At 41.6% G+C, this 27241-nt stretch overlaps 1 protein-coding gene across 1 annotated transcript; it reads left to right on the forward strand.

Annotated features, from left to right (window-relative positions):
* Window positions 1-19: 19 nt before the first annotated feature.
* Window positions 20-25934, forward strand: LOC124259559 (ubiquitin carboxyl-terminal hydrolase 25-like). Its single transcript, XM_046693709.1, has 16 exons — window positions 20-284; window positions 7872-8045; window positions 9153-9300; window positions 12178-12307; window positions 12794-12959; window positions 13960-14040; window positions 15003-15152; window positions 17106-17194; window positions 20377-20471; window positions 20690-20838; window positions 21855-21982; window positions 22746-22841; window positions 23422-23571; window positions 23977-24182; window positions 24423-24493; window positions 25899-25934. The coding sequence occupies exons 1-16, from the start codon at window positions 165-167 to the stop codon at window positions 25932-25934; spliced, it is 1989 nt and encodes a 662-aa protein (XP_046549665.1). The 5' UTR covers window positions 20-164.
* Window positions 25935-27241: the final 1307 nt, after the last annotated feature.

The following is a 27241-nucleotide window of genomic DNA, read 5'->3' on the forward strand; positions in this document are numbered from 1 at the left end:
GGCTGTTCTGTCTAAACGATTCACTCCAACGTTAGTCAGCGAATAAAGGAGTTCCACGAGATTATTACTAAACACGTTCATTGGGACAGAAACAGTTACATCACCGAATAACATTGCAAATGGTATCTTGTATAAGGTGGTGATACATCCACCAACAGCGACGAATGCCGACACATAATCATGTATTCGCCTTGAGTTTCCTTTCTTGGAATGGCCGACGCCATTTTATTTCCAAGGCCGACATGACTGTGGAACAGTCTTCTCTTTCTCATCGTGTTACTCAGGTATTTTTTTATGCAAATTTCACGTCCATTGTTAAAATGGCATGGGTCGTATGTAAACTTTGCTTAGGAAATGTTACGAATGCAAGGTTTGGTGCACTTGTCGTATTTGGGAAAACTGCATGGGAGCGCATGCTCGCCATGATGTGTCTCCGAGCTGTTCAACTGCGAAGTGGAGATTCCACCCTTTCGATTGCAGAAATCTGGACTAAATTAATAAACAACTCCGTTGATCCCATTCATGTATGGACACACTGTTATCATGGACAATTTGCATTGTGGTCATCCTCATTTTGTAATGATACGAAGTTAATTTTCCGTAGGTGACGGTCGAGGCTCAGGAAATATGTGTTTATTCTTCACTTTCTTTACCTTTCGAAATATATTGCATTCCTCCACCCCATTTAATCATAGAAATGTAAAAATGTCCATTTCTCAGGTACATTTCGTGTTAATTACATCAGCAAATCAGTCCTGAACGTCCCAATGTCAAATGATCATACTCTTGTCCATATAAGTCCAGTCCATCTACCTGTCAAAATATGAGGACCAAATATGACTCCCCAGGAACAGTTTATCGGGCTAAAAACTAACCTAGCCAAGTGTTTTAGTCAGATCTCAATACTTATGATTCCTGTCACAATAAATGTATGGTAAACTGAAGGAAGGATTTCTGTACTAGCTTCAAGATTTTGAGTAATTCAAATTTTATTACCGTTATCCGTACTGGCTAGTGAACAGTTATCGCCGTGTAACAGTTATCGCCAATACATCAGTATCATACGTGCGCAGTTCTTGTCATTTTCAATTCCGGTATTTTTTCCCTGAATATTCGACAACAATATAGGACATCAAGAGAAAATTCTTCACAGTAAGTAACATAAGAGAAAACTTAAAGATAAGGTTATGAACCCTACAATGTTTTTTAACTTATTTGGGGGGGATGTCACACGATCTGTATAATATCAAGTTTGAGTTTATAAGTCATTGTTTAATTTCAATCTACTGTAAAATAAACACTCAAATAGTCACACAATCAATTATGTGAGGTTAGTAAGTTTACTGTATGATATTAATATATAATATTGTTTCATGGATGGCATGGGAAATTCTGAGTGAGTTTAGTTTGACGCTGCACTCAGCAATATTCCAGCTATATGGCGGCGGTCTGTAAATAATCGAGTCTGGACCAGACAATCAAGTGATCAACAGCATGAGCATCAATCTGCGCATTTTGGAACCGATGACATCTGCCAACCAAACCAGCGAGCCTGACCACCTGATCCTGTTAGTCGCCTCTTACGACAGGCATGGATTACTGAAGGTTCATTCTAACCCGGACCTTTATGGGTCAGAAATTCTGAAATGGCGATAACTTTTACAGTTAGTTGTGAGAAAACATCTATTTGTACTGCCATGATTCCCTTCTGCCGTGTTATATAAAAACAATATCGGTGGAAGTGAGCAGGCTGGACACTTTAGCGAATAGCAAATTAAGTATCATATTTAATTCTGTTTCATTAATTAAACAAATGGTGGAGTAATTTTGTAAATACCCCTAAAATATGACGATAACTGTTTGGCAGCCAGTACAGATAATTGGTACAATATCATCGGTATTGGTACAGGTTTGCAGACATGGTGACAGTGGAATAGAGGAAATGGAGGATGTACAATTACTTTTTACTAATTAATTCCTTTTTTAATAAACTTTTGAGATGCATTATGACAGTGTCCAAGGGACAGGACACATGTTTAGTCTAGGTGTTTCAAGGACCTGCAAAACAAGGTTTCAGAGGATGTCCAGGTGCTAATCTTAAGGGTTCTCGCAGGAAATAGGAGGGTCCTGTAAAGTGAAGAAAAGGTGTATAGTACCCTACTCTAATATTTAATCCTTGATTTAATTGCACAAACTTTGTTTCTTGCTGAGAATTTGGCTCCATTAGGATGTAGTACATATTGCTTTCTTGGTCCTTTCTATACATTTGTGCGTGCTGTACAATCATTGTGTCTAATAAAACCCTTACTGGTGAGCACCTTAGGCAAAATAAAAAAGAAATTTGTGGTTCTGATTACAGCTCTTTAAAGTTTAGTGTAGGTAGGAATATTTTTCACATTTTTTTTAATACGTAAAGTACAAACTAATAACACATTTATCAACATGTAATTATTTCTTTAATCAAGCTTGCCACCATTATGTCAACTTTCTCTATCAGAATGACCGATGTTCGTCGGTACCGGGGAAAAACAATGGTATCTGAACGCTTATTTTATTTATACTGCTTAAAAAGAATAGGGTCAGCACCAGAATTCAGGGGTCGGTCAGCTAATCGGAACCACAACATTTTTTTTTAGGCCTTAAGTAAATGTTCCCCAGTTGGGTAAGGGATGTTTAGCAGATGTGTTTTTACCATAATTAACTGTTTATTGTGTTGCAATGCTGAAGTCAATATGCAGGCCTTTGACAATGAGTGTTTAGACATACATTTATCAAAATTTATATGTTCAAAGTGAGTGAGCGAGTTTTGTTTTATGCCACACTCAGCAATATTCCAGCTATCGAGTCTGGACCAGACAATCCAGTGATCAACAGCATGAGCATCGATCTACATAATTAGTTTATGATAACGTGTCAACAAAGTCAGCGAGCCTGACCACCCAATCCCGTTAGTCGCCTCTTTCGACAAGCATGGGTTACTGGAGATCAATTCTAACCTGGATCTTCATGGGTATATACTAGTATTCATAGTAGAAAAATACAGGTGTATAATTTAAGTAAAAAAATATGAGGTTGTTAATGTTCTAATGGTATTAATAATATTACACTCTGCTGGCCAAACAACAGAATGTGCATATTCAAGAATGAGTTTTGTGAAACGCTGTAGTTTTTTCAAATTCACTCTTTCCATCCATAGTGTCTTCAATTTCAGTGTTGAAGGAAATATTGCTGAATTTTCAATTAATTAGTAGCAGAAATTATCATGAGTTTAGTTGGCATTCATAATTGTCATAACATACATGTGATTGATAAAGTTGCACTTTTCACTCTTTGATGGACAAATGTGGTAGCAAACATTGTTTACATCAATTTGTGCCCCTTTTGAATGAAAAGTCTTCATGTCTGCCAGCTCAACAATATTTATCATGGTTACTGCTATCAAACAGTCACATGTGTATTGTTGGTTAATTGCTGGTTGTTGGTAGAGTTTTGGGCAATTTGATAACAGTGTCAGTAGCTACACCAAAACGTTCATCTTAATAATAAAGAAGTCTCCCCATTGTTCAACTAGGTGATACTCTATTTGGCAGACAGAGTTATGGAAAAAAATGTTTTCATTTTGGAAAAGTGATATAGAATTATAGTGTGAATATATTTTTGAGTTACAGATTTCTATGTTTTCTGGGACCCTCACTGCTAGTCATCCAAATGATATTTGTAAAGATGATTTTTTAGTTTGGTAAAGTGTAAACATAAAGGAATGTCCTATCAGAAGTTAATGCAGGCATGGGGCAGTGGGGTATCCTAGGGGTAAAGCATTCGCTCTCCACACCAAAGGCCCAAGTTTGATTCCCCACATGGGTACAATGTGTGAAGCCCATTTCTGCCATGATATTGATGGAATATTGCAAAAAGCGGCGTAAAACCAAACTCACTCACTCACTGATGCAGGCATGGAAATGTCTTCATCTTTTTTGTCTCTATTCAGTCACCATGTGATGGTGTAGATATTTGGTTTACCATCAGTAAAATTTGGAAAGCATTCAAACTACACAGTGAGTAGCGTACTATGAAGGAATTGTGGCATTGTGGTCACATGGGCCATTCCACATAACGATCTTAGCCAGCTGTAGTCAAAAGTCTCCACAAATTATGGGACTTGAGAACATTTTAGTGTTAAGATAGCTTTGTAAGGATTGGGCATGGCAGTATGCTGTTTGTCATAAAAGGAATACTACACTGGGCAATACATCACAGGATCTTAGTATAGGACTTGGGTGAAGGGCGGAACAAAGGATGCTAATTGTTTTCATTTGCTCATAGCAATTTCTACCAATTCCATCCTGAACATTGAATGAATGATTTCTCATGTATAACTATGCAGGGGTGGAAATAACTTTAAAATTGCTAGTGTACTCCGGTACAGTGGCACATGTAAAATCACTTGCCCTGGTAATTTTTCCACTATACCGGCCGTTTTCTTGTTGATTTCTTAAATAGACAACATAATTAACATTGGAATATCAAGTGGACACCGGTACATTGTGATATACAAATTTCCTTGCCCGACAGGAAAAAAACACTGGACTCGGGCATCGGGCAATGGGTTATTTCCACCCCTGCTATGGGGTCCATAGGACAGCTTATTGTTTAAAGCATTCACTTATCACACCCAAAACCACACGTACCAAGTTTTTAAACGTAGTATTTTTGTTCTTTTAAATTTTGGCTAAATTATCCTACAATCGCCAGCTGCTGAAGGGATGATGTAAATCCAGCTAGGCTTCATGCAGGTAGCAAAAGTAAAGTAAGTCTCAATGGTTCCTAGCATGGTGATCTACCTTCAGTTGTTGGCGATCTATAGCCGGTGTTTCATGCTGTATTGTCTTCTTTAATTACACTGTTTTAGTTTTACATGCTAGGTTTATGTTCATGTCTGTTATACTCTAGTATTTTTACTGTCCATCGTCGACAGGTTTAACTCTCACAATGTTTTCATTTTAGTCAGGGCTCCAGATAAGGGCCGTATCGGCGTATGTACGGATACAATATATGCACGATACGGTAGGAAATAATTTAGAAAACGTAGCAGATATGCACCACAGCAATGATGTACGGTCTTAGAATCATTTACAGACATATTTATCTGAAAAAGTTTTGTTTTAATGTTTGCACAAGAGTACTGAGTAGCAATATTGTGGTGCATATATGAAACGAAACACAAGATTACTGGTACTCCATTATATTCCATTCAGTACTCTAAATGTACTCTAAGTTTTTCCAGTACTCCTCCATTAAAAAAATAAGGAGTACGTACTCCTGATGTTGAACAATTATCTGGAGCCCTGTTTTAGTATTATATTTAAATTGTATTCGTCACGATATGGCTGAGATATTGCCGATGTGACGTTAAATATTAACTCACTCACTCATCACACCAAAGATCCGGTGTAGCAGGCCATTTCTTGCCCGGTCTAAACTTGCCATGGGGAGACTCTGGCCTAGGCCAAACTTTCCCAGGGGAGGTTTTGTCCTAGGATATTCTTACCCCGGGGAAAGTTTGGGCTAGGCTAAAGTTTCCCCCCTGTTTAAACTGGGATATTGTGTTCTGTTTTCTATGAAAAGTGGGGAGATTCTGGCCTAGTTAGGCCACTTCTTCCCCACCCTTGTTCTCATATCAAAAGGGGGAGATTCTGGCCTACCTAGGCTACTTCTTCCCCACCCTTGTCTTTATATCAAAAGGAGGAGATTCTGGCCAACCGAGGCTACTTCTTCCCACCCTTGCTCTTATAAACCAACAGTAGGTTTGATTTATCGGTATATTGTGGTAATTAGTCAATTTTTGCCTCTGACTTGGGTGTAGTGATTTGATTGCATACATGTTTGAATGGCATATATCTCTAAATCCATCCTGCTCCTGTCGTCATTCCTATGAAGACACATTGCATTAGTTTGTCATATGTCCACCATAAGATGTAAACATTCAATCGCACATTTGATGGCTAAATAGGATGTAATATACACAGGTTGCTTGCTCTCTTATCATGCTGTTTATTATCCAATATTTGTTGTATTTATGTATAAATGTAATGGAACATTATTCACATAAACTTGTTTACTAATCCATAATCACTTTGGGTGAATGAAATATGATTCAGATATCCATGGGCCAAGTATACCCCTTATCAAACCTTGTCTTTTGAATATAGAATAAGGCAATATAGTGGAATGATAGATTATACAGCTTTTGATACAGATATTGTATTGGGTTGTTGTTGTTGTGTTGATGTTTACATCTGCTTCCAACTGTTAAGTTGATGTTGCCGACATGGATGCCATATTTAAGGCCATGAGTGAGGGAATAAAACTTTGAATGGATATGGACATCTGAGTGAGTGAGTGAGTGAGTTTAGTTTTACGCCGCACTCAGCAATATTCCAGCTATATGGCGGCGGTCTGTAAATAATCGAGTCTGGACCAGACAATCCAGTGATCAACAGCACGAGCATCGATCTGCGCAATTGGGAACCGATGACATGGGTCAACCAAGTCAGCGAAACTGACCACCCGATCCCGTTAGTCGCCTCTTACGACAAGCATAGTCGCCTTTTATGGCAAGCACATGGGTTGCTGAAGACCTATTCTACCCCAGGTCTTCACGGGTCGGACATCTAAGTAAAAACTGGGTATTTAGGTACAGTTTCGAATATAGTAATTATTTTGACAAATTTGAGTAAGTGGGGATAAGTAAATTATTGAAATATAAAAATAAGTAAATGATAATAATATAAAACAATAGTAATGATATAATATCTTTGCTTTTATGCTTGCTTTTCTTGTTAATCTCACGTTATAGAAGGGTATTGAAACAAAATGGGAACCATGTACATGTTACATATGAAGATAAAGATGACCTGTAAATTGTTAATGGAACTTGACATCAATATGAATATCTTCTCAATGTGTTCACGTGAATAGCTATATCTTGTTTTCGTATCTGACTTTTTAGACGAACATAAACATGAAAACAAGGTTGGGGAAGAAATAGCCTAGCTAGGCCAGAATCTCCCCATTTTGATATAAGAACAAGAATGGGAAACAAGTAGCCTTTAAAGTTGATTCAAGGACAAACTTGGCCTAGGACAAACTTTCCCCGGGGAAGATAAGGCCTAGGGGGAAAAAGTTTGGCCTAGGCTAAAGTTTCTCCGGGGAAAGTTTGTTCCAGGCCAAACTTTCGACGGTGAAGGTTTGGTTAGGGGGAAAGTTTGGCCTGTTACACCGGGTTTGATTCACAACATGGATGTAATGTTTGAAGCCCTGTTGTCTTTTTTCTGTTTCCTCTGCCATGATAATGTTAGAATATATAAAAGTGGCATCAAACCTCACTCACTCATTCATATAGTTGTGTTCATGCATGCAGTCTATATTGTTCATAAATTTTAGGGGCGTTTGGGTAGCCTAGTGGTTAAAGAGTCACGCCAGAGACCTGGGTTCGATTCCTCACATGGGACCTTGGGTACAATGTGTGAAGCCCATTTCTGGTGTCCCCAGCCGTGATATTGCTGGAATATTGATAAAGGCGACTGTCTTGGCGTTGATGAGGGAATGTCTGACTCTTATTACTCTTAACCACTAGGCTACCACATGGGGCAAGGATATATGTAAGGAAAATCCATGGTGATTGAATAGAATTGAGTGGTCAGACCTGATCGTTTGGATGTGCTCTTTGCTTGTTTGCCTCGCCCACTGTTATTTTCAGGCCATTGGAGTATTCATAATGTTGACGATATGTTAGATCCAGAATCTGAATGTGATGCTTTAGCAGTTGTTTCAGTAAGACATGTGGTAAGGCTGACTCTGTTCGCTTTCAGCGGGGCGACGATGCCAAGACATATGACACTATTAAGGAAGTGACGGGAATCGACAACCCTCAGGTGATACAGGAAGCGATCACTGCATGCAAGAACAACGAAGGATCCTACAAAGTTGAAGATGTTGTTGCTATGCTTCTTGGAGATGATTCTGAACGCCTGGCAAAGAAGCAGGTACATATGAGTGCTGGCTTTGTTCCGCCAGAGTGAAGGGCTGTAAGATAGCCCAGTGATTCCGTCCTCAATCTAGTTGTCTGATTTGATTCTCCATTGGACCCGAGAGAGCGGAAGGTCGTGGGTTCGATCCCCTACCGCGTCATACCAAAAGACATTAAAATATGGTACTTGTTGGTCCCTGCCTGGCGCTCGGCATTAATGGGTACAACAAGGACTGGTCGGCTCGGAGTCAGTATAATGTGTCTGAGTGGGGTATTCATGCTTCACTGCGGCATGGTATCTCAGTGGGCTAGCACTATAAAACCAGCTTAAGTCTAGGCTAGTACAAGCAGCCGCACATACACATACACGCGCATGCACGTCGTCATATGAGCGAAATATTCTCAAATACGACGTTAAACCCAATTTCACCTCACCTCACCTCCATTGGACCCATGGAGATACAAGTTAGAATTGGTCTTCACCAACCCATGCTTGTCGTGAGACGCGACGAATTGGATCAGGTTGTCAGGCTCACTGACATGGTCAACACATGTCATCAGATCCCAGTTATGAAGATCGATGCTCATGCTGTTCATCATTGGATAGTCTAGTTCGATTATTTACAGACCCATGCCATATAGCTGGAATATTGCTGAGTGCAGCGTTAAACAACAAACAAACAAATGATTCTCCATTGTGTTAATTTCATTTTGGTATTCCCATGATTTTGAGATGTTGCTCAAAGCAATGTTAGCGTGGTTTTTGTGACATGGTGAGAGACTGCTCTGTAGGAAATCTCAATACAAGTTTAGAACCGGAAATGAAATTTTCCCAATGAATATTATCATAGCTGCAACTTGTGTCCCAGCTCTGTAGAAATAGGTGGTCTGATCTAGGATCTAGAACTAGGATCTGATTTTTATAAGATTGCATTAGGTTATTAAATAATTTGAAATGAATAAGATTACAGTGAGGTTTCATTACAGGCATTGTGAGCCCTGTGGTTACTTGCAAGTGCAGTGATGTACCTTCCATGATAAGAATGTCATTGCACATGTTAAACATTGACTGTTCTTTCAGCCTGAATTGCCCCTCAATCTGTGTTTCTTTTCTGTTGTACAGGTTGTGAAGCCATACAGGGATGTTACAGATGCTCTGCCGCACGTGACCCAGAGTCAGACTACTCGGGTGAGCAGTGGTGAGGCCATCCCTAGCACCACACAGAAGACAGAGGGAGCTGAAGCTGGAGCTGGAGCTGCCTCTAGCAAGGGTAAGCAACTGGTAGTATTAGTAGAGGTAGATAGTGAGGGTGGGTTGTGTTGAGGCCATCCCTAGCACCACACAGAAGACAGAGGGAGCTGGGGCTGCCTCCAGCAAGGATAAGCAACTGGTAGTATTAGTAGAGGTAGATAGTGAGGGTGGGTGGTGTTGAGGCCATCCCTAGCAGCACACAGAAGACAGAGGGAGCTGGAGCTGCCACTAGCAAGGGTAAGCAACTGGTAGTATTAGTAGAGGTAGATAGTGAGGGTGGGTGGTGGTGAGGCCATCCCTAGCACAGCACAGAAGACAGAGGGAGCTGGAGCTGCCACTAGCAAGGATAAGCAACTGGTAGTATTAGTAGAGGTAGATAGTGAGGATGGGTGGTGGTGAGGCCATCCTTAGCACAGCACAGAAGACAGAGGGAGCTGGGGCTGACTCTAGCAAGGGTAAGCAACTGGTAGTATTAGTAGAGGTAGATAGTGAGGGTGGGTGGTGGTGAGGCCATCCTTAGCACCACACAGAAGACAGAGGGAGCTGGGGCTGCCTCTAGCAAGGATAAGCAACTGGTAGTATTAGTAGAGGTAGAGAGTAAGGGTGGGTGGTGTTGAGGCCATCCCTAGCACAGCACAGAAGACAGAGGGAGCTGGGGCTGCCTCTAGCAAGGATAAGCAACTGGTAGTATTAGTAGAGGTAGATAGTGAGGGTGGGTGGTGGTGAGGCCATCCTTAGCACCACACAGAAGACAGAGGGAGCTGGGGCTGCCTCCAGCAAGGATAAGCAACTGGTAGTATTAGTAGAGGTAGATAGTGAGGGTGGGTGGTGTTGAGGCCATCCCTAGCACCACACAGAAGACAGAGGGAGCTGGGGCTGCCTCCAGCAAGGATAAGCAACTGGTAGTATTAGTAGAGGTAGATAGTGAAGGTGGGTGGTGTTGAGGCCATCCCTAGCACAGCACAGAAGACAGGGAGCTGGGGCTGCCTCCAGCAAGGATAAGCAACTGGTAGTATTGGTAGAGGTAGATAGTGAGGGTGGGTGGTGGTGAGGCCATCCCTAGCACAGCACAGAAGACAGAGGGAGCTGCCTCTAGCAAGGGTAAGCAATTGGTAGTATTAGTAGAGGTAGATAGTGAGGGTGGGTGGTGGTGAGGCCATCCCTAGCACCACACAGAAGACAGAGGGAGCTGGGGCTGCCTCCAGCAAGGATAAGCAACTGGTAGTATTGGTAGAGGTAGATAGTGAGGATGGGTGGTGGTGAGGCCATCCCTAGCACAGCACAGAAGACAGAGGGAGCTGGAGCTGCCACTAGCAAGGGTAAGCAATTGGTAGTATTAGTAGAGGTAGATAGTGAGGGTGGGTGGTGGTGAGGCCATCCTTAGCACCACACAGAAGACAGAGGGAGCTGGGGCTGCCTCTAGCAAGGATAAGCAACTGGTAGTATTAGTAGAGGTAGATAGTGAGGGTGGGTGGTGGTGAGGCCATCCCTAGCACAGCACAGAAGACAGAGGGAGCTGGGGCTGCCTCTAGCAAGGGTAAGCAACTGGTAGTATTAGTAGAGGTAGATAGTGAGGGTGGGTGGTGGTGAGGCCATCCTTAGCACCACACAGAAGACAGAGGGAGCTGGGGCTGCCTCCAGCAAGGATAAGCAACTGGTAGTATTAGTAGAGGTAGATAGTGAGGGTGGGTGGTGTTGAGGCCATCCCTAGCAGCACACAGAAGACAGAGGGAGCTGGGGCTGCCTCCAGCAAGGATAAGCAACTGGTAGTATTAGTAGAGGTAGATAGTGAGGGTGGGTGGTGGTGAGGCCATCCCTAGCACAGCACAGAAGACAGAGGGAGCTGGGGCTGCCTCTAGCAAGGGTAAGCAATTGGTAGTATTAGTAGAGGTAGATAGTGAGGGTGGGTGGTGGTGAGGCCATCCCTAGCACCACACAGAAGACAGAGGGAGCTGGGGCTGCCTCTAGCAAGGATAAGCAACTGGTAGTATTAGTAGAGGTAGATAGTGAGGGTGGGTGGTGGTGAGGCCATCCCTAGCACAGCACAGAAGACAGAGGGAGCTGGGGCTGCCTCCAGCAAGGATAAGCAATTGGTAGTATTAGTAGAGGTAGATAGTGAGGGTGGGTGGTGTTGAGGCCATCCCTAGCACCACACAGAAGACAGAGGGAGCTGGAGCTGCCTCTAGCAAGGATAAGCAGTAGAACAGGTAGTATTAGTAGAGGTAGATAAGAGGGTGAGCTGGGCAGATGCAACCACAACACCACACAACAGCAATGGTAAGCAGTGATTGAAACTAGAATTATTGGCAGCCTCAGCACCACATGGAGGTAAAATAATGGGAAACAGAACCAGTGTTTTCCCCAGGCATTTTTAGCAGGGCACAGTAAAACATAAACAAAATGAAAGGGAGATAACTCTGTCACGACTTCTTTATAGATGAAAATATACAATTAAAAATATTCAATTGAAAAATAATACTAATCCTTGTGACACCAAAATTGAATTCTACCTAATTATCCACAAACCTAATGTTTTGTTTGGTTGACATTTTTGTTCAAAAACTGCTTGAATGGAGTTAAAATGTTAATTTAAAATATCGAGGGGACAACAGAAAGTTAAGCATTATGACATCACTATCGCTGAATAACCTAGTAACTTTCAACTGGTTACACAACACCTGTTTCAAATCACCAAAATTATAAAGATATTCAGAAAATGTTTGTGATAACGAAACATAATACTTTGAAATATGTCATTGCATGCCCGTTTGGGAATAGGGTTGCCCCTTTTAGAAATTCTGACGCACTGCCCTTTTGGGGGGAAACACTAAGAACTCAAGAAAGTAATGTCAGTCTTAGTTGATGATTTTTTCTACAGTTAACTGTATGTTTTCAGGAGTTATTGACCTGACCAATGAGCCCACCACTGACCGTGATGAGTTGCAGAAAGCTATAGCGGCCAGTCTGCAGGACAGCCAGGGCATTCTGGGAGGTCAGGTGACCAGGGAGGAGCAAGATATTAGCAGGTACTCGCCTCAATCCCATGTATCTTGATAATAACATCAGTTCACCCAGCTCCCTAAATTCAATATCTTGTGATCTTTTTGTCAATTCTGCATTCAATTTTACATGTCTTTATTTTAGTTTCTGTTTGAATTGTTGCAGGCATATTGTTTTCAGAAACTTATCTGTTTCTCGAATAGTTTATTGAAATGAATCTGTCGATGACTTGTGTGAACATACAGACATGCAATTTTCCCTTCTGACTGAAATAAATATTCTTCCAATTCCTCTAATTCTCGGTACGAAAATTTTTCCTTATATTCGTCAATACACGTTATGATATGGATTTGATTCCCAAATTCCTACTAACAATGGTGTCCATGATTATGATCATCAGAGCACTAAATGTTTAGGACATGCATCAAATTATCATATTATAACCTAAAATACTGTTCCAAGAAACATGACCCCCCCCCCCCTCACTCACTACATCCGTCGGTGTACTGCAGGGTTCTAGAAGCCAGTCTGGCCGAGAGCAAGGCAGGGACAAAGAGGAAACGAGGGGAGGTATGGTTTGTCGACCCACTCAACCCCCATGAACGCAAGCGTACCGAGGGATGGCCAGTAGGACTGAAGAATGTCGGCAATACATGCTGGTTCAGCGCAGTTATACAGGTAACCAGGCATCTGTTGCCATGGCGACACTTCATGCTGATTATTATTATTATTATTTTTTTTTTTCACGTTTTTATTTCCCAGTACGTTTACATGACGTTATAATTATGAATAGATATTCACATATACAAGCCATACATACATAAATAGATAGTATTTACAGGCTTGGCATAGGGCCTTAGTTGGTGTTACATTGACCATTCTTTCTTTGAAGATATTACATATAGATAAGTGGGCATAACTACATAATACATAAGTAGGCATCGGTACATAATGTTGTTTCGTATTAGTACATGCAAGGTATAAGTCATTTAACATTTCCCGTTATTTCTCAACAGATGTTTACCTATACATAAGTGTACAAAGTACAGTGTATGAAAACGTTTACTGCATGTTTGACTGCTTTTTATCACCTGCAAGGCAAATCATTGTAACATTAAAGTGTACTCTTTAAGGTTTACAATTAAATATTAAGCTACAAGTCTAAAAACAGCATGTGGAAAGAGGACGAAAATGTAAAAAAATTGGACTGATTGTTGTTTGTAAAGGCAATGAATTTACAAGCTTGATATTCCTGCTGATTAATGATATAATAGAGATTAATTGAGATTCCTTTGTAATAAAAAAACAGTGGCCCATTTCATTGATTTTTGTGTTAACAGTAATGAGCACAGGCTGGCCAAAGACATGATCTGTTCTGATAATGTAAAATTATTATGGCATCAAGTACCTATTTGCAATAACAGGCACAAATCACACGGAGAATTTAGATATATTTTCCTTGTGTATCTGTCTTTGCTAGATTAAAGCCTGATCGACAACGACTGTCTGCCTTAGGAAAGCAGAGAGATGCAGAGATCAGACACAGTTATCTCCCTTTGACAATTTGTTTGTTTGTTTGGTTTTTGGATTTTTTGTAACCTCGACCAAAATATGGATGTCATAGTCTTTATTCATAGGTATTTGAGCTTGATTGAAGTTTTGTTTGCATTGGTTTCAGTCACTCTTTCATCTAAGAAAATTTCGACACATTGTGCTGAATTTCAAACTTCCAAATGAAGGGCCTTCTACATCAACAAATGTAATATGTAAGCATGTAAGCATTGCCATCTTAACTCGGAAGTGTTGGAGCACCCCGGCAGAATCTCATATGTATTTTTATTGTTACAAATGATAAATTTCAAAGGCTGATTTAGGTAGATTGCTCAGTGACAATGTTTTTTTCTGTGAGAAATGAATGATGAGGCCCTGATATGGTACTCGTATTCCTAAATATAGATATTCATGAAGTGAACAGTTTCACATTTCCTTTAGCATACTCAAAAAGGTCATGAACCCTAAATATTTGTGACTCTTGAAGGTCCAGGTTAGAATATTGGCCTTCAGTAACCCATGCTTGTAGTAAGAGGCGACTAACGGGATTGGAGGGTCAGGCTCGCTGAGTTGGTTGTAGGCCAAAAAAAATAATGTTGTGGTTCCGATTTCCTACATTTCAGAACTAGGGTAGATAGGTAGGGTTTTGGTGTTTTTTTTTTCAAAATATTGTTACATTACTCATGTGTCAGAAAATAAATTTATTTTATTATGTGGTGAGTAAAATTGTTCGGCTCGGCGGGAATATTTGGGGTCGGTCAGGAAATCGGAACCACAAGCTTCTTTTTTTTTAGGCCTGACACATGTCATCAGTTCCCCATGGTGAAGATCGATACTCATGATGTTGATCACTGGATTGTCTGGTCCAGACTCGATTATTTACAGACCGCTGCCATATAGCTGGAATATTGCTGAGTGCGGCGTAAAACTATCCTCATTCACTCACTCACCTAAATATTTACATATGACTGTACTTTGTCATGGCTTGTGGGTTTTGCAGGAAACTTCAATTGTGGATGTTCTTGAACGTTGTTTCAGTAGTATATGAAAGAGAACATTTTAAAACAATTCCTGTTGGTTTTACACTTCCATTCCATACAACTTGTTCTGCAGCTGAGGAATACTAACCCACAGTGGGTTGTTTCAAATGTCATGTTTGTGTCCCGCCAGGAGAGGAGAAATCATCGGTTCATGAATGAGCTGCGTCACCTGTTTGCCTTGCTGGTCGGCTCAAACAAAAAGTATGTGGATCCGTCCAAAGCTGTGGATATTCTGAAGGAGGCTTTTTCCTCCCCAACAGGAGCTAGTGATAGTCAGCAGGTGGGTGCTTTATCTCTTACAGAGATGATTACAGGCGAAACCTGCCCCAGGGAAAGGGAGACGCTATACTCCTGTTGTTACTGATATATAATTCCAGGGCCAAATGTTGATGTGGAAGAATTCTATTCCTTATCTTACTAATATGTTTGCAAGGTGTATATGTTCTTATAAGAAGACTTTATTCCTCAGCTACGGTTGCAGGACCTGATGTTATTGATCTAGTTGCAGGACCAGACTGTTCGTGTTGGAGGGCGTTGTTCCTGATGTTATTGATCTAGTTGCAGGACCAGTGTGTTCCTGTTGGAGAGCGTTGTTCCTGATGTTATTGATCTAGTTGCAGGACCAGACTGTTCCTGTTGGAGGGCGTTGTTCCTGATGTTATTGGTCTAGTTGCTGGACCAGTCTGTTCCTGTTGGAGGGCGTTGTTCCTGATGTTATTGATCTAGTTGCTGGACCAGCCTGTTCCTGTTGGAGGGCGTTGTTCCTGATGTTATTGATCTAGTTGCAGGACCAATCTGTTCCTGTTGGAGGGCGTTGTTCCTGATGTTATTGATCTAGTTGCAGGACCAGTCTGTTCCTGTTGGAGGGCGTTGTTCCTGATGTTATTGATCTAGTTGCTGGACCAGTCTGTTCCTGTTGGAGGGCGTTGTTCCTGATGTTATTGATCTAGTTGCAGGACCAGTCTGTTCCTGTTGGAGGGTGTTGTTCCTGATGTTATTGATCTAGTTGCAGGACCAGTCTGTTCCTGTTGGAGGGCGTTGTTCCTGATGTTATTGATCTAGTTGCTGGACCAATCTGTTCCTGTTGGAGGGCGTTGTTCCTGATGTTATTGATCTAGTTGCAGGACTAGTCTGTTCCTGTTGGAGGGCGTTGTTCCTGATGTTATTGATCTAGTTGCAGGACCAGTCTGTTCCTGTTGGAGGGCGTTGTTCCTGATGTTATTGATCTAGTTGCAGGACCAATCTGTTCCTGTTGGAGGGCGTTGTTCCTGATGTTATTGATCTAGTTGCTGGACCAGTCTGTTCCTGTTGGAGGGTGTTGTTCCTGATGTTATTGATCTAGTTGCTGGACCAGTCTGTTCCTGTTGGAGGGTTGTTCCTGATGTTATTGATCTAGTTGCTGGACCAGTCTGTTCCTGTTGGAGGCGTTGTTCCTGATGTTATTGATCTAGTTGCAGGACCAGTCTGTTCCTGTTGGAGGGCGTTGTTCCTGATGTTATTGATCTAGTTGCAGGACCAATCTGTTCCTGTTGGAGGCGTTGTTCCTGATGTTATTGATCTAGTTGCTGGACCAGTCTGTTCCTGTTGGAGGGCTGTTGTTCCTGATGTTATTGATCTAGTTGCTGGACCAGTCTGTTCCTGTTGGAGGCGCTGTTCCTGATGTTATTGATCTAGTTGCAGGACCAGTCTGTTCCTGTTGGAGGCGTTGTTCCTGATGTTATTGATCTAGTTGCAGGACCAGTCTGTTCCTGTTGGAGGGCGTTGTTCCTGATGTTATTGATCTAGTTGCTGGACCAATCTGTTCCTGTTGGAGGGCGTTGTTCCTGATGTTATTGATCTAGTTGCAGGACTAGTCTGTTCCTGTTGGAGGGCGTTGTTCCTGATGTTATTGATCTAGATGCAGGACCAGTCTGTTCCTGTTGGAGGGTGCTGTTCCTGATGTCATTGATCTAGTTGCAGGACCAGTCTGTTCCTGTTGGAGGGCGTTGTTCCTGATGTTATTGATCTAGTTGCAGGACCAGTCTGTTCCTGTTGGAGGGCGTTGTTCCTGATGTTATTGATCTAGTTGCAGGACCAGAATGTTCCTGTTGGAGGAGAGCATAACAAGAAGCAAGAGAAACATTATTATTCCCCAAACTTGTCATGGATGTATCTGCAAATTATGAGGTGTGTCCTCATTTTAGCATTGTTTGATCTAATGAAGAATTCTCCAGTGTATTGATTTGTTTTGCAGGACGTCAGTGAGTTTCAACATAAACTCCTAGAATGGCTTGAGGAAGCCTTCAAGAAGGATAACACTGACCCTTCATCCTCACGGGAAGCGTGAGTCTTGTTTTGTTATTGTGTGCACATTGCTGGGACCTCGCCATCTTAAAGCCGCATAAGTACCTACCTACCTACTGGTGTAGGCTACTCACTCTCTTACTCCAGAGCACCGACCCGTGAAGATCCGGGTCAGAATAGTTCTTCAGTAACCCATGCTTGTCGTAAGAGGCGACTATCGGGTGGTCAGGCTAGCTGACTTAGTTAACACATGTCATTGTATCGCAATTGCGTAGATCGCTGCTCGTGCTGCTGATCACTGGATTGTCTGGTCCAGACTCGATTTATTTACAGACGGACGCCATATAGCTGGAATATTGCTGAGTGCAGTTAATACGTATCTCAGTCACTCACTCACTGACTTCAGAGCACCACACCACTAGGACTAGGAGAAAGTAATTTTTCCCTTTCATTCATGAAAATGACATTTCCCAATATGTTGTGTGACCTTTGCATTGGGAACTGTTTGTTTTTGAGATACAGAAATCAGATCTGCTTGTTTGTATCCACTCCCTCTGAAACTTGAGAAGCTTCAATGCAGACAATCAGCTCGGAAGGTTTCCTTAATGCATGTAATGAGGGCGGATATTGCTATTTACAGATTTTTTGTATGTTTATTTTTCTGGATTTCTATGGAAACAATTTGGACTTAGTGTCAAAAAGGGGTTGAATTCGTTTCCGGAACATACTAAAAAATTCCTCAATTGCTCAACTGCTCTATCAATAAAAATTGTTAGATATCTGAGGCAGATCCCAAAGAGGTGCCTTTTGCTATTTTGCAGATTTTTGGCATTTTTATTTTTCCTGGTTTCCATGGAAATGATTCGGACTTAGTCACAAAAATGAGGGATGGGCTTCGTTTCCGGGGCACAATTTGAAAACCTTCAGTATCTTTCTACAAGACTTGGTAGATATATCAAACAGCTCATGAAGTGGTGCCTTTTGCTGTTTGCAGATTTTGGGTATTTATTTATTTTTTCTTATCCTGACTCATGATCTTTTGCGTATGTCCCTTTCCCTTGTGAATGGTAGTGGAACACTTGAATCCCTTGAAGTTCCTGAAGCCGATGTAAAAATACACTCACCCACGAGTTACCACCCTTTTCCCGTGTAAACAGTCATGTGACCAGCCTTACTTGTCACTCTCTCCCTATTCGCCCATGTGGATGGTTTGACGAGCACTGGAGTCCCGTATACGGCATTATATCCTTTTTATTTAGGTCCTATTCTTCAAAATTACGCTGTATATGGATTTGGCTATAACTTACATTGTATTATATGTAAAACTTTTATAAAAATTATTTGTATTTGTGTCATAATTTCATCGTGATGTAACTTGTTTACATTTCATGAAATCTGGCAGTGTTTGCAGGCACAAGTTATCCGTGGCTGATCCTCACCCCCAATGCCCTTCGTGCATCAAACCATGTTCTTCCAGCTTGTGATTTACTTATTGTGCTGACACAGAAGACTCTGTTCCTGCTTGTGCTAGCCACGGCAGCTCGGATATAAGAGATACATACGCTGGACTTTGGTCGAACCAGATTCGACAGGGGGCAACATGATGCAGTTCATCTAGGACTTAGATGGGACTTCATTGCCAAGAACCAACTACCTGGTCAGACAGATAGACAGTTCCACGTACCAGCGCTATCTACAATCCTATATATTTTCAAAACACTAAGACAAGGAGATAAAAATTCAAGCCATTCATCCCATTATCCACAGAGACATCAGTATAAGTCTCAAGAACGACGATATCGTTCCGGATGAGAGTCGTCATTTTGAGAGCCTATAAGGCAGCAGGACTAGAACCTCCTAGAGCTTCCAACCCACACGAAGTCAGAGCACTGGCGTCAACATTGGCTCTGCACGAAAATTTCTCTATCTCAGGAATTATGGAGGGCTGCTTTTGGAAGTCGGATACGGTGTTTGCCGACCACTACCTCTGAGACAAAGCCACTGAAGACGCCTCAGGCATTCACCAATTTGGGCCTCTCGTAGCACAGCAGCTAACAGTTCCTCAAAGGCACTGAGTTGGAAAATCTCACCCTTTATCACGTTGACTTATTACTTTTACTAAGGAAAAGTATTAGTTTGAAAGTCCATGCACACATTCTAGGACAGACTAGCATGAGTGATTAAAAATCCTGTACGGGTAAAGATCTTACCTGTACATGAAGGGGTCGCAACTTATTTATGATAAAGATCTTATCATAATCTATGGGTTGTTATAAGATATCTAGTAATAAGAAGATACTAGTTTATCTGAAGCCACATGAATCAAGATGATTCAACTTGTCTGAGATGGAAGTAAGACAAGAAGTGGTCCCCCCGAGTGGTCCCCCAACGGAAGTTGGAAGAATAGGATCTCGGAAATGCCGCTACGCAGTTCCCAAGGGGGGGATACAGGACGTATCTAAAGGATAGCTGATGAATCCAGGAAGTGGCTTGACCCACCACCAATCTCCAGGATTCTATAAGCAAAATATCATGAATCAGGATAAGAAAAAATATGTAACTTTTCAAGTAAAATTGATATTTTTATACTTATCATGATGGTCAAGCCCACCCGACATCCCCGCTGGAAGCACTTTGGATTTCACAGCAGATCCAAGTGCTTGGGCAGAAAAATCAGGAGAGAGTGACAAGTAAGGCTGGTCACATGATTGTTTACGCAGGAAAAGGGAGGTAACTCGTGGGTAAGTGTATTTTTACGTCCGCTTTGGGAACTACAAGGGATTCAAGTGTTCCAACATTCGCAAGGGAAAGGGAGATAAGCAAAAGATCATGAGACAGGATAAGTATAAAAATATCAAGTTTACTTGAAAAATTACATTGTTCGTGATTTCCTTGGAAATGATTCGGACTTAGTCTCAGATTGAAAGTTAGTAACATATCAAGTTGGACTTTGAGCAACTGTCAGGTGATTTGTTCTTTCAAATTTGTGGGGACCGGGGGGATTTGTCATCTTCTGATGACTGTTGTTGTTTCTGTCGATGCATCAGTGCATCCCTCTGTGCTGATTGATAGCAAAATGCAGTTGTTATCCCTCCCTCTTTCCATCCCTCATGCACTTTGTAATACACAGGATTCCAACTAGTCTGTGTCATGTCAGTGGAACAATTACAGCACTCGCTCATTAACCATGGCAACTTATATATATATTATTTTTTTTTCAGGAAGGCAGGATGTTCTCAGCAGGAGGATAAGAAGGATGACAATCCTGTTGTGGATCTATTTTACGGGCAGTTCCAGGCAGAGGGATATCACGAAGGTATGTCATGTGGTCTTGTGTTGTTCAAATACTATCCTGCAACCAGTCACAATCAATTCTTGCAAAGTTGTAATTGATGTGTGGTTTAACTGCAGAAATAAAGAGTATCTACCAATGAAATCTGTATAGCACCAACAGTAACAGCTTGGCTATCATAGTATGACCCAACCCTATCATTACACCTCCAGTAAGTCTAGAGTTCAATGTCTCTTTTATAGGAAAGGGATTCACCAACGAGGAGACGTTTGGGCAGTTTCCTTTGCAGGTGAACGGGTTTCGAGATATCCACGAGAGTCTAGAGGGTGCCACTGCCCAGGGTGAGATTGAGGCTGTCAGTAGTGACGTCACACAGAAATCAGGCCAGGAGGTACGTCAGATCCTGCTTTAGTAAGCAGAACCCTTCCCAGGGCTTGATTTAGTGCTTTGTTACTTGCACTGGTGCAACGCAATATTACAAAGTGCAACCTAGTTATGAGTCTTAACTTGCACAAGGTGCACGTCAAGTTTTTAGAAATAAATCAACAATAAATTTAACATTATGAGCATAAATATGTCAGCTCATTTTTCTTCTTAACTTTGAATAGCTATAACACTGAAATATTGCTATTCATTTACACGCTTCGGCTATGACAGCTCTTGTAAACAGGGATCAGCAGTGTCTCTGTGTTGCTATGGTTTCACAGGTACTACATCACGGAAATGTGTTTATGTGCTCCGAATCCTCTGACGTTTTTACACACTACGTTGCAACTGGAATTTGGCTGGTGCAACTAGGTTTTTATCTTAGGTTGCACCGAGTGCAAGTAGGTTAGCCTCTCTTAAATTGATCCCTGCCTTCCAGAGATATGGCGCATCTTACTTTCCCTTTATGAAATTCGGTGACGGAGATTATCACTAGGCATTGTTTCTTTCCTCTGTTAAGGATTCTGGGTTTGAACATGTGCCCAGGAGCTCTTGCTTTTATACTATTTGGTACTCTGGGACAGAAGAGGTGTCAAGGCTCTCTTTTTAAAGTGTATAATATAATTTTGAAATGTGGCCTGTTCAAGGACTGGCTGTCCAAAAAAGTGACCAGTCCTGAACAAACACAGCCAGTCCCAAAAACTAATACAATAAAAATACAACAAATGTTGTTTTGATCACAGTATTTATTATCCTCTCTCCAAATTTTCCCCCTACGAAAGGACGGCCTTACTTATTTAATAGACTGTCCTTCCCCAAAGTAGACTGTCTAGGATGATGGGACTGGCTATATATATTATACACTGCTTTTTGGGATGCGATGTCCGAATATGCCCCAAAGCCCATGTTGTGCACCTGTTTGCCAGTTTCTTAGATGCCGTCAACTCAAGAAGACTCACAATTCCCATTTCGCTGTTTCAGCTATGGTTTTCCCGCCTGCCTCCAGTATTGACCTTTGAGCTTTCACGTTTCCAGTTCAACCAGCAGATGGGTCGACCTGAAAAAATACATAATAAGATAGAGTTTCCTAAAGTTATCTACATGGACCGGTAAGTAATTGTTTACATGTTTGGGGCATCCATTCTTAAATGAACTGTTCATTCATTAACATTGTGTTGAATGTGGCAATTGATATTGTGCAGTTATGTCCCTTGTTATGCAAGGATCTGCTGAACTTGGGCACTTCCCTGATCAAGATACTTGGTCTGTCAGCACCATGCCCATGATGCTAACCTCTTGTATTTGCTGTTTGCAGGTTCATGAAATTGTTCTAGACATTCATCTTCCAGGGCTCCAGATAAATTTTCAACATCAGGAGTACGTGCTCCTTACTGTTTCAATGCAGGAGTACTGAAAAATCTTAAGAGTACATTTAGAGTACTTAATGGAATTTTGATGGAGTATTACTAATCTTGTGTTTCGTTTCATATATGCACCACAACATTGATACTCTTGTGTAAACAGGTCAATAAACTATAAAACAATACTTTTTTCAGATAAATATGATTCTAAGACAGTACACCATTGCTGTAATGCGTATCTGCTACGTTTTCTAAATTATTTCCTACCGTATCGTGCACATTTTATATCCGCACATACGCCGATACGACCCTTATCTGGAGCCCTGATCTTCATTCATCTTTTGTCCCTGAAGGTAATGTGCTGAAGAAACCTTGGAAATGTTTTCTCTTCTGTGAATTGTGTCCCATTGGTGCAGGGCCTCACCATGATACAGTGAATATGATATCTGTGCTGTTGGACCGTGGTTTGATTGTGCCCAGTTTGAGCCTGAGATTCACCTGTGTTGTCCAGGTACATGGAGAGAAACAAGGCACTGACACGGCAGAGGAGAGAGGAGGCGAGGAAGCTGAAGGAGGAACTTACTGTGCTGCATGCGAAACTGGATAAGTAAGTCAGTCACGTGGTTAGTAACTAGTTGGATAAGTTGATGTATAAGGCAATGAAATGGATCTGTAAGTCAGCAAGATGGATCAGTAAGTCAGCGAGATGGATCAGTAAGTCAGCGAGATGGTTCAGTAAGTCAGCAAGATGGATCAGTAAGTCAGCAAGATGGTTCAGTAAGTCAGCGAGATGGATCAGTAAGTCAGCGAGATGGATCAGTAAGTCAATGACTTCGATCAGTAAATCAGCGAGATGGTTCAGTAAGTCAAAGAGGGGGATCAGTAAGTGATTGAGAGGGATCAGTAAGTCAGCGAGATGATTCAGTACGTCAATCAGAGGGATCAGTAAGTCAGCGAGATGGTTCAGTAAGTCAGCGAGATGGTTCAGTAAGTGATTGAGAGGGATCAGTATGTCAGCGAGATGATTCAGTACGTCAATGAGAGGGATCAGTAAGTCAATGAGAGGAATCAGTAAATCAGCGAGATGGATCATTAAGTCAGCTAGATGCATGGTAAAGTAGGTTGATGAGATAGATGAGATCATTTTTCCCTGCAATCCTATCCCGGTATTCCTGTGCCTGTTCCAGGTTCATCTGTTACGGGTCTGGAAGCAAGCGTTTCCCTCTACAAGACGTGTTGTCATCCGTGCTGCAGTTCGCAGAGAGTAAACCCAGTTCTTCCAGTCCACAGTCGCACGATGTTGAGATGGAATCTCCAAAACCGAACTCGATCACAAAGTAAGAAAAACCTCTTCATTTTACAAAGTTGATTCATGACATCAGTTTATCAGTAATGTTTGTCCAGTACTTTGAGGGGCAGTAGCCCAGTGGTTAAAGCTTTTGCTCATCGCGCCGAAGGCCCGGGTTCAATTCCTCACATGGGTACAATGTGTGAAGCCCATTTCTGGGGTTCCACACCTTGATGTTGCTCAAAGGTTGCTAAAGGCGGCCTTAAACCATATTCACTCACTCCAGTACTTTGATTGTACGCCCAGATAATGAGGAATGTTGCTCATAATATCAGTCACTGGTTTGTCTAATCCAGGTTTGACAATTAACAGTTCGTCGTCGTGTAGTTAGCATATACTTGGAAGCAGTTATTGAAAAACAAAACTAATGCTACATTTCCATCTTATGTTTCAGTTGCAGAACAGAATCTCCCAACTCTCTCCCAGTCCCGTCAGTGGATGTGACCATGTCATCCCCACTGCCTCGCTCCCCCGGCAGGCCCCCTAAGCCCCCGCCGGACGTACCCAGCCCCTCCCCCCGCCATGTGTCAGAGAGTGAACTCCAGGTGCTACAAGACTGTCTCAGACGTTGGCGAACTGAGGTGGAGACTGACGTCAGGGGTAAGTTTTTGTCTTCTGTCCAATTAGGAAAAAGTGAGTGATGTCAGGCAGCAATACTCAAGCTATTTCATGACAGAAAACCAAACAATGAAAACTTCATCTTCTCTTTGTCAAGATACACAACAAACATAGTTTGTCACACAAGTCTCTAGGTTAATCGTCAAACTCTCATATTCTGTGTTGAGATTAAAGGCCAGTGTGACATGTGTATCATTTCAAATGATTTCAAATTTGTTACAGAGTTACAGGAGAACATTTCTCGACTTGAAGATCAGGTCAACAGTATGTACAGTGATGATGCTATGCAAAAAGTGAGTACATGATGTATTGCAGATAATCTTTATGTTCTCAACTAGATATATCCCAGGATGCTGGTTTAACAGACTGATTTGTTCCCCAGTTTGAAATCCTAGACATATCCCAGGATGCTGGTATAACAGACTGATTTGTTCCCCAGTTTGAAATCCTAGACATATCCAGGATGCTGGTATAACAGACTGATTTGTTCCCCAGTTTGAAATCTTAGACATAACCAGGATGCTGGTATAACAGACTGATTTGTTCCCCAGTTTGAAATCCTAGACATATCCAGGATGCTGGTATAACAGACTGATTTGTTCCCCAGTTTGAAATCTTAGACATAACCAGGATGCTGGTATAACAGACTGATTTGTTCCCCAGTTTGAAATCCTAGACATATCCAGGATGCTGGTATAACAGACTGATTTGTTCCCCAGTTTGAAATCCCAGACATATCCCAGGATGCTGGTTTAACAGACTGATTTGTTCCCCAGTTTGAAATCTTAGACATATCCAGGATGCTGGTATAAAAATACATAACCGACTGATTTGTTTCTCAGTTTGAAATCTTAGACATATCCAGGATGCTGGTATAACAGACTGATTTGTTCCCCAGTTTGAAATCTTAGACATATCCAGGATGCTGGTATAAAAATACATAACAGACTGATTTGTTTCTCAGTTTGAAATCTTAGACATATCCAGGATGCTGGTATAACAGACTGATTTGTTCCCCAGTTTGAAATCTTAGACATAACCAGGATGCTGGTATAACAGACTGATTTGTTCCCCAGTTTGAAATCCTAGACATATCCCAGGATGCTGGTATAACAGACTGATTTGGTCCCCAGTTTGAAATCCTAGACATATCCCAGGATGCTGGTATAACAGACTGATTTGTTCCCCAGTTTGAAATCCTAGACATATCCAGGATGCTGGTATAACAGACTGATTTGTTCCCCAGTTTGAAATCCTAGACATATCCCAGGATGCTGGTATAACAGACTGATTTGTTCCCCAGTTTGAAATCCTAGACATATCCCAGGATGCTGGTATAACAGACTGATTTGTTCCCCAGTTTGAAATCCTAGACATATCCCAGGATGCTGGTATAACAGACTGATTTGTTCCCCAGTTTGAAATCCTAGACATATCCAGGATGCAGGTATAACAGACTGATTTGTTCCCCAGTTTGAAATCTTAGACATATCCAGGATGCTGGTATAACAGACTGATTTGTTCCCCAGTTTGAAATCCTAGACATATCCCAGGATGCTGGTATAACAGACTGATTTGTTCCCCAGTTTGAAATCCTAGACATATCCAGGATGCAGGTATAACAGACTGATTTGTTCCCCAGTTTGAAATCTTAGACATATCCAGGATGCTGGTATAACAGACTGATTTGTTCCCCAGTTTGAAATCTCAGACATAACCAGGATGCTGGTATAACAGACTGATTTGTTCCCCAGTTTGAAATCCTAGACATATCCAGGATGCTGGTATAACAGACTGATTTGTTCCCCAGTTTGAAATCCCAGACATATCCCAGGATGCTGGTATAACAGACTGATTTGTTCCCCAGTTTGAAATCTTAGACATAACCAGGATGCTGGTATAACAGACTGATTTGTTCCCCAGTTTGAAATCCTAGACATATCCAGGATGCTGGTATAACAGACTGATTTGTTCCCCAGTTTGAAATCCCAGACATATCCCAGGATGCTGGTTTAACAGACTGATTTGTTCCCCAGTTTGAAATCTTAGACATATCCAGGATGCTGGTATAAAAATACATAACCGACTGATTTGTTTCTCAGTTTGAAATCTTAGACATATCCAGGATGCTGGTATAACAGACTGATTTGTTCCCCAGTTTGAAATCTTAGACATATCCAGGATGCTGGTATAAAAATACATAACAGACTGATTTGTTTCTCAGTTTGAAATCTTAGACATATCCAGGATGCTGGTATAACAGACTGATTTGTTCCCCAGTTTGAAATCTTAGACATAACCAGGATGCTGGTATAACAGACTGATTTGTTCCCCAGTTTGAAATCCTAGACATATCCCAGGATGCTGGTATAACAGACTGATTTGTTCCCCAGTTTGAAATCCTAGACATATCCCAGGATGCTGGTATAACAGACTGATTTGTTCCCCAGTTTGAAATCCTAGACATATCCAGGATGCTGGTATAACAGACTGATTTGTTCCCCAGTTTGAAATCTTGAACAGACATATCCCAGGATGCTGGTATAACAGACTGATTTGTTCCCCAGTTTGAAATCTAGACTAGACATATCCCAGGATGCTGGTATAACAGACTGATTTGTTCCCCAGTTTGAAATCCTAGACATATCCCAGGATGCTGGTATAACAGACTGATTTGTTCCCCAGTTTGAAATCCTAGACATATCCAGGATGCTGGTATAACAGACTGATTTGTTCCCCAGTTTGAAATCTTAGACATATCCAGGATGCTGGTATAACAGACTGATTTGTTCCCCAGTTTGAAATCTCAGACATAACCAGGATGCTGGTATAACAGACTGATTTGTTCCCCAGTTTGAAATCTTAGACATAACCAGGATGCTGGTATAACAGACTGATTTGTTCCCCAGTTTGAAATCCTAGACATATCCAGGATGCTGGTATAACAGACTGATTTGTTCCCCAGTTTGAAATCCCAGACATATCCCAGGATGCTGGTTTAACAGACTGATTTGTTCCCCAGTTTGAAATCTTAGACATAT

Source organism: Haliotis rubra, unplaced genomic scaffold, assembly GCF_003918875.1.
Source record: "Haliotis rubra isolate DU_JTF1 unplaced genomic scaffold, ASM391887v1 Scf729, whole genome shotgun sequence".
In the NCBI taxonomy this organism is placed as follows: domain Eukaryota; kingdom Metazoa; phylum Mollusca; class Gastropoda; order Lepetellida; family Haliotidae; genus Haliotis; species Haliotis rubra.

What these genes read in the sequence shown, in the direction of transcription:
- LOC124259559 (XM_046693709.1), top strand. Translation starts at nt 165, where the DNA reads ATGCCGACACATAATCATGTATTCGCCTTGAGTTTCCTTTCTTGGAAT. An exon ending in AACGCCTGGCAAAGAAGCAG is followed by an intron (nt 8,046 to 9,152) that starts GTACATATGAGT and finishes TCTGTTGTACAG; the next exon opens with GTTGTGAAGCCATACAGGGA. An exon ending in GAGCTAGTGATAGTCAGCAG is followed by an intron (nt 15,153 to 17,105) that starts GTGGGTGCTTTA and finishes TTTGTTTTGCAG; the next exon opens with GACGTCAGTGAGTTTCAACA.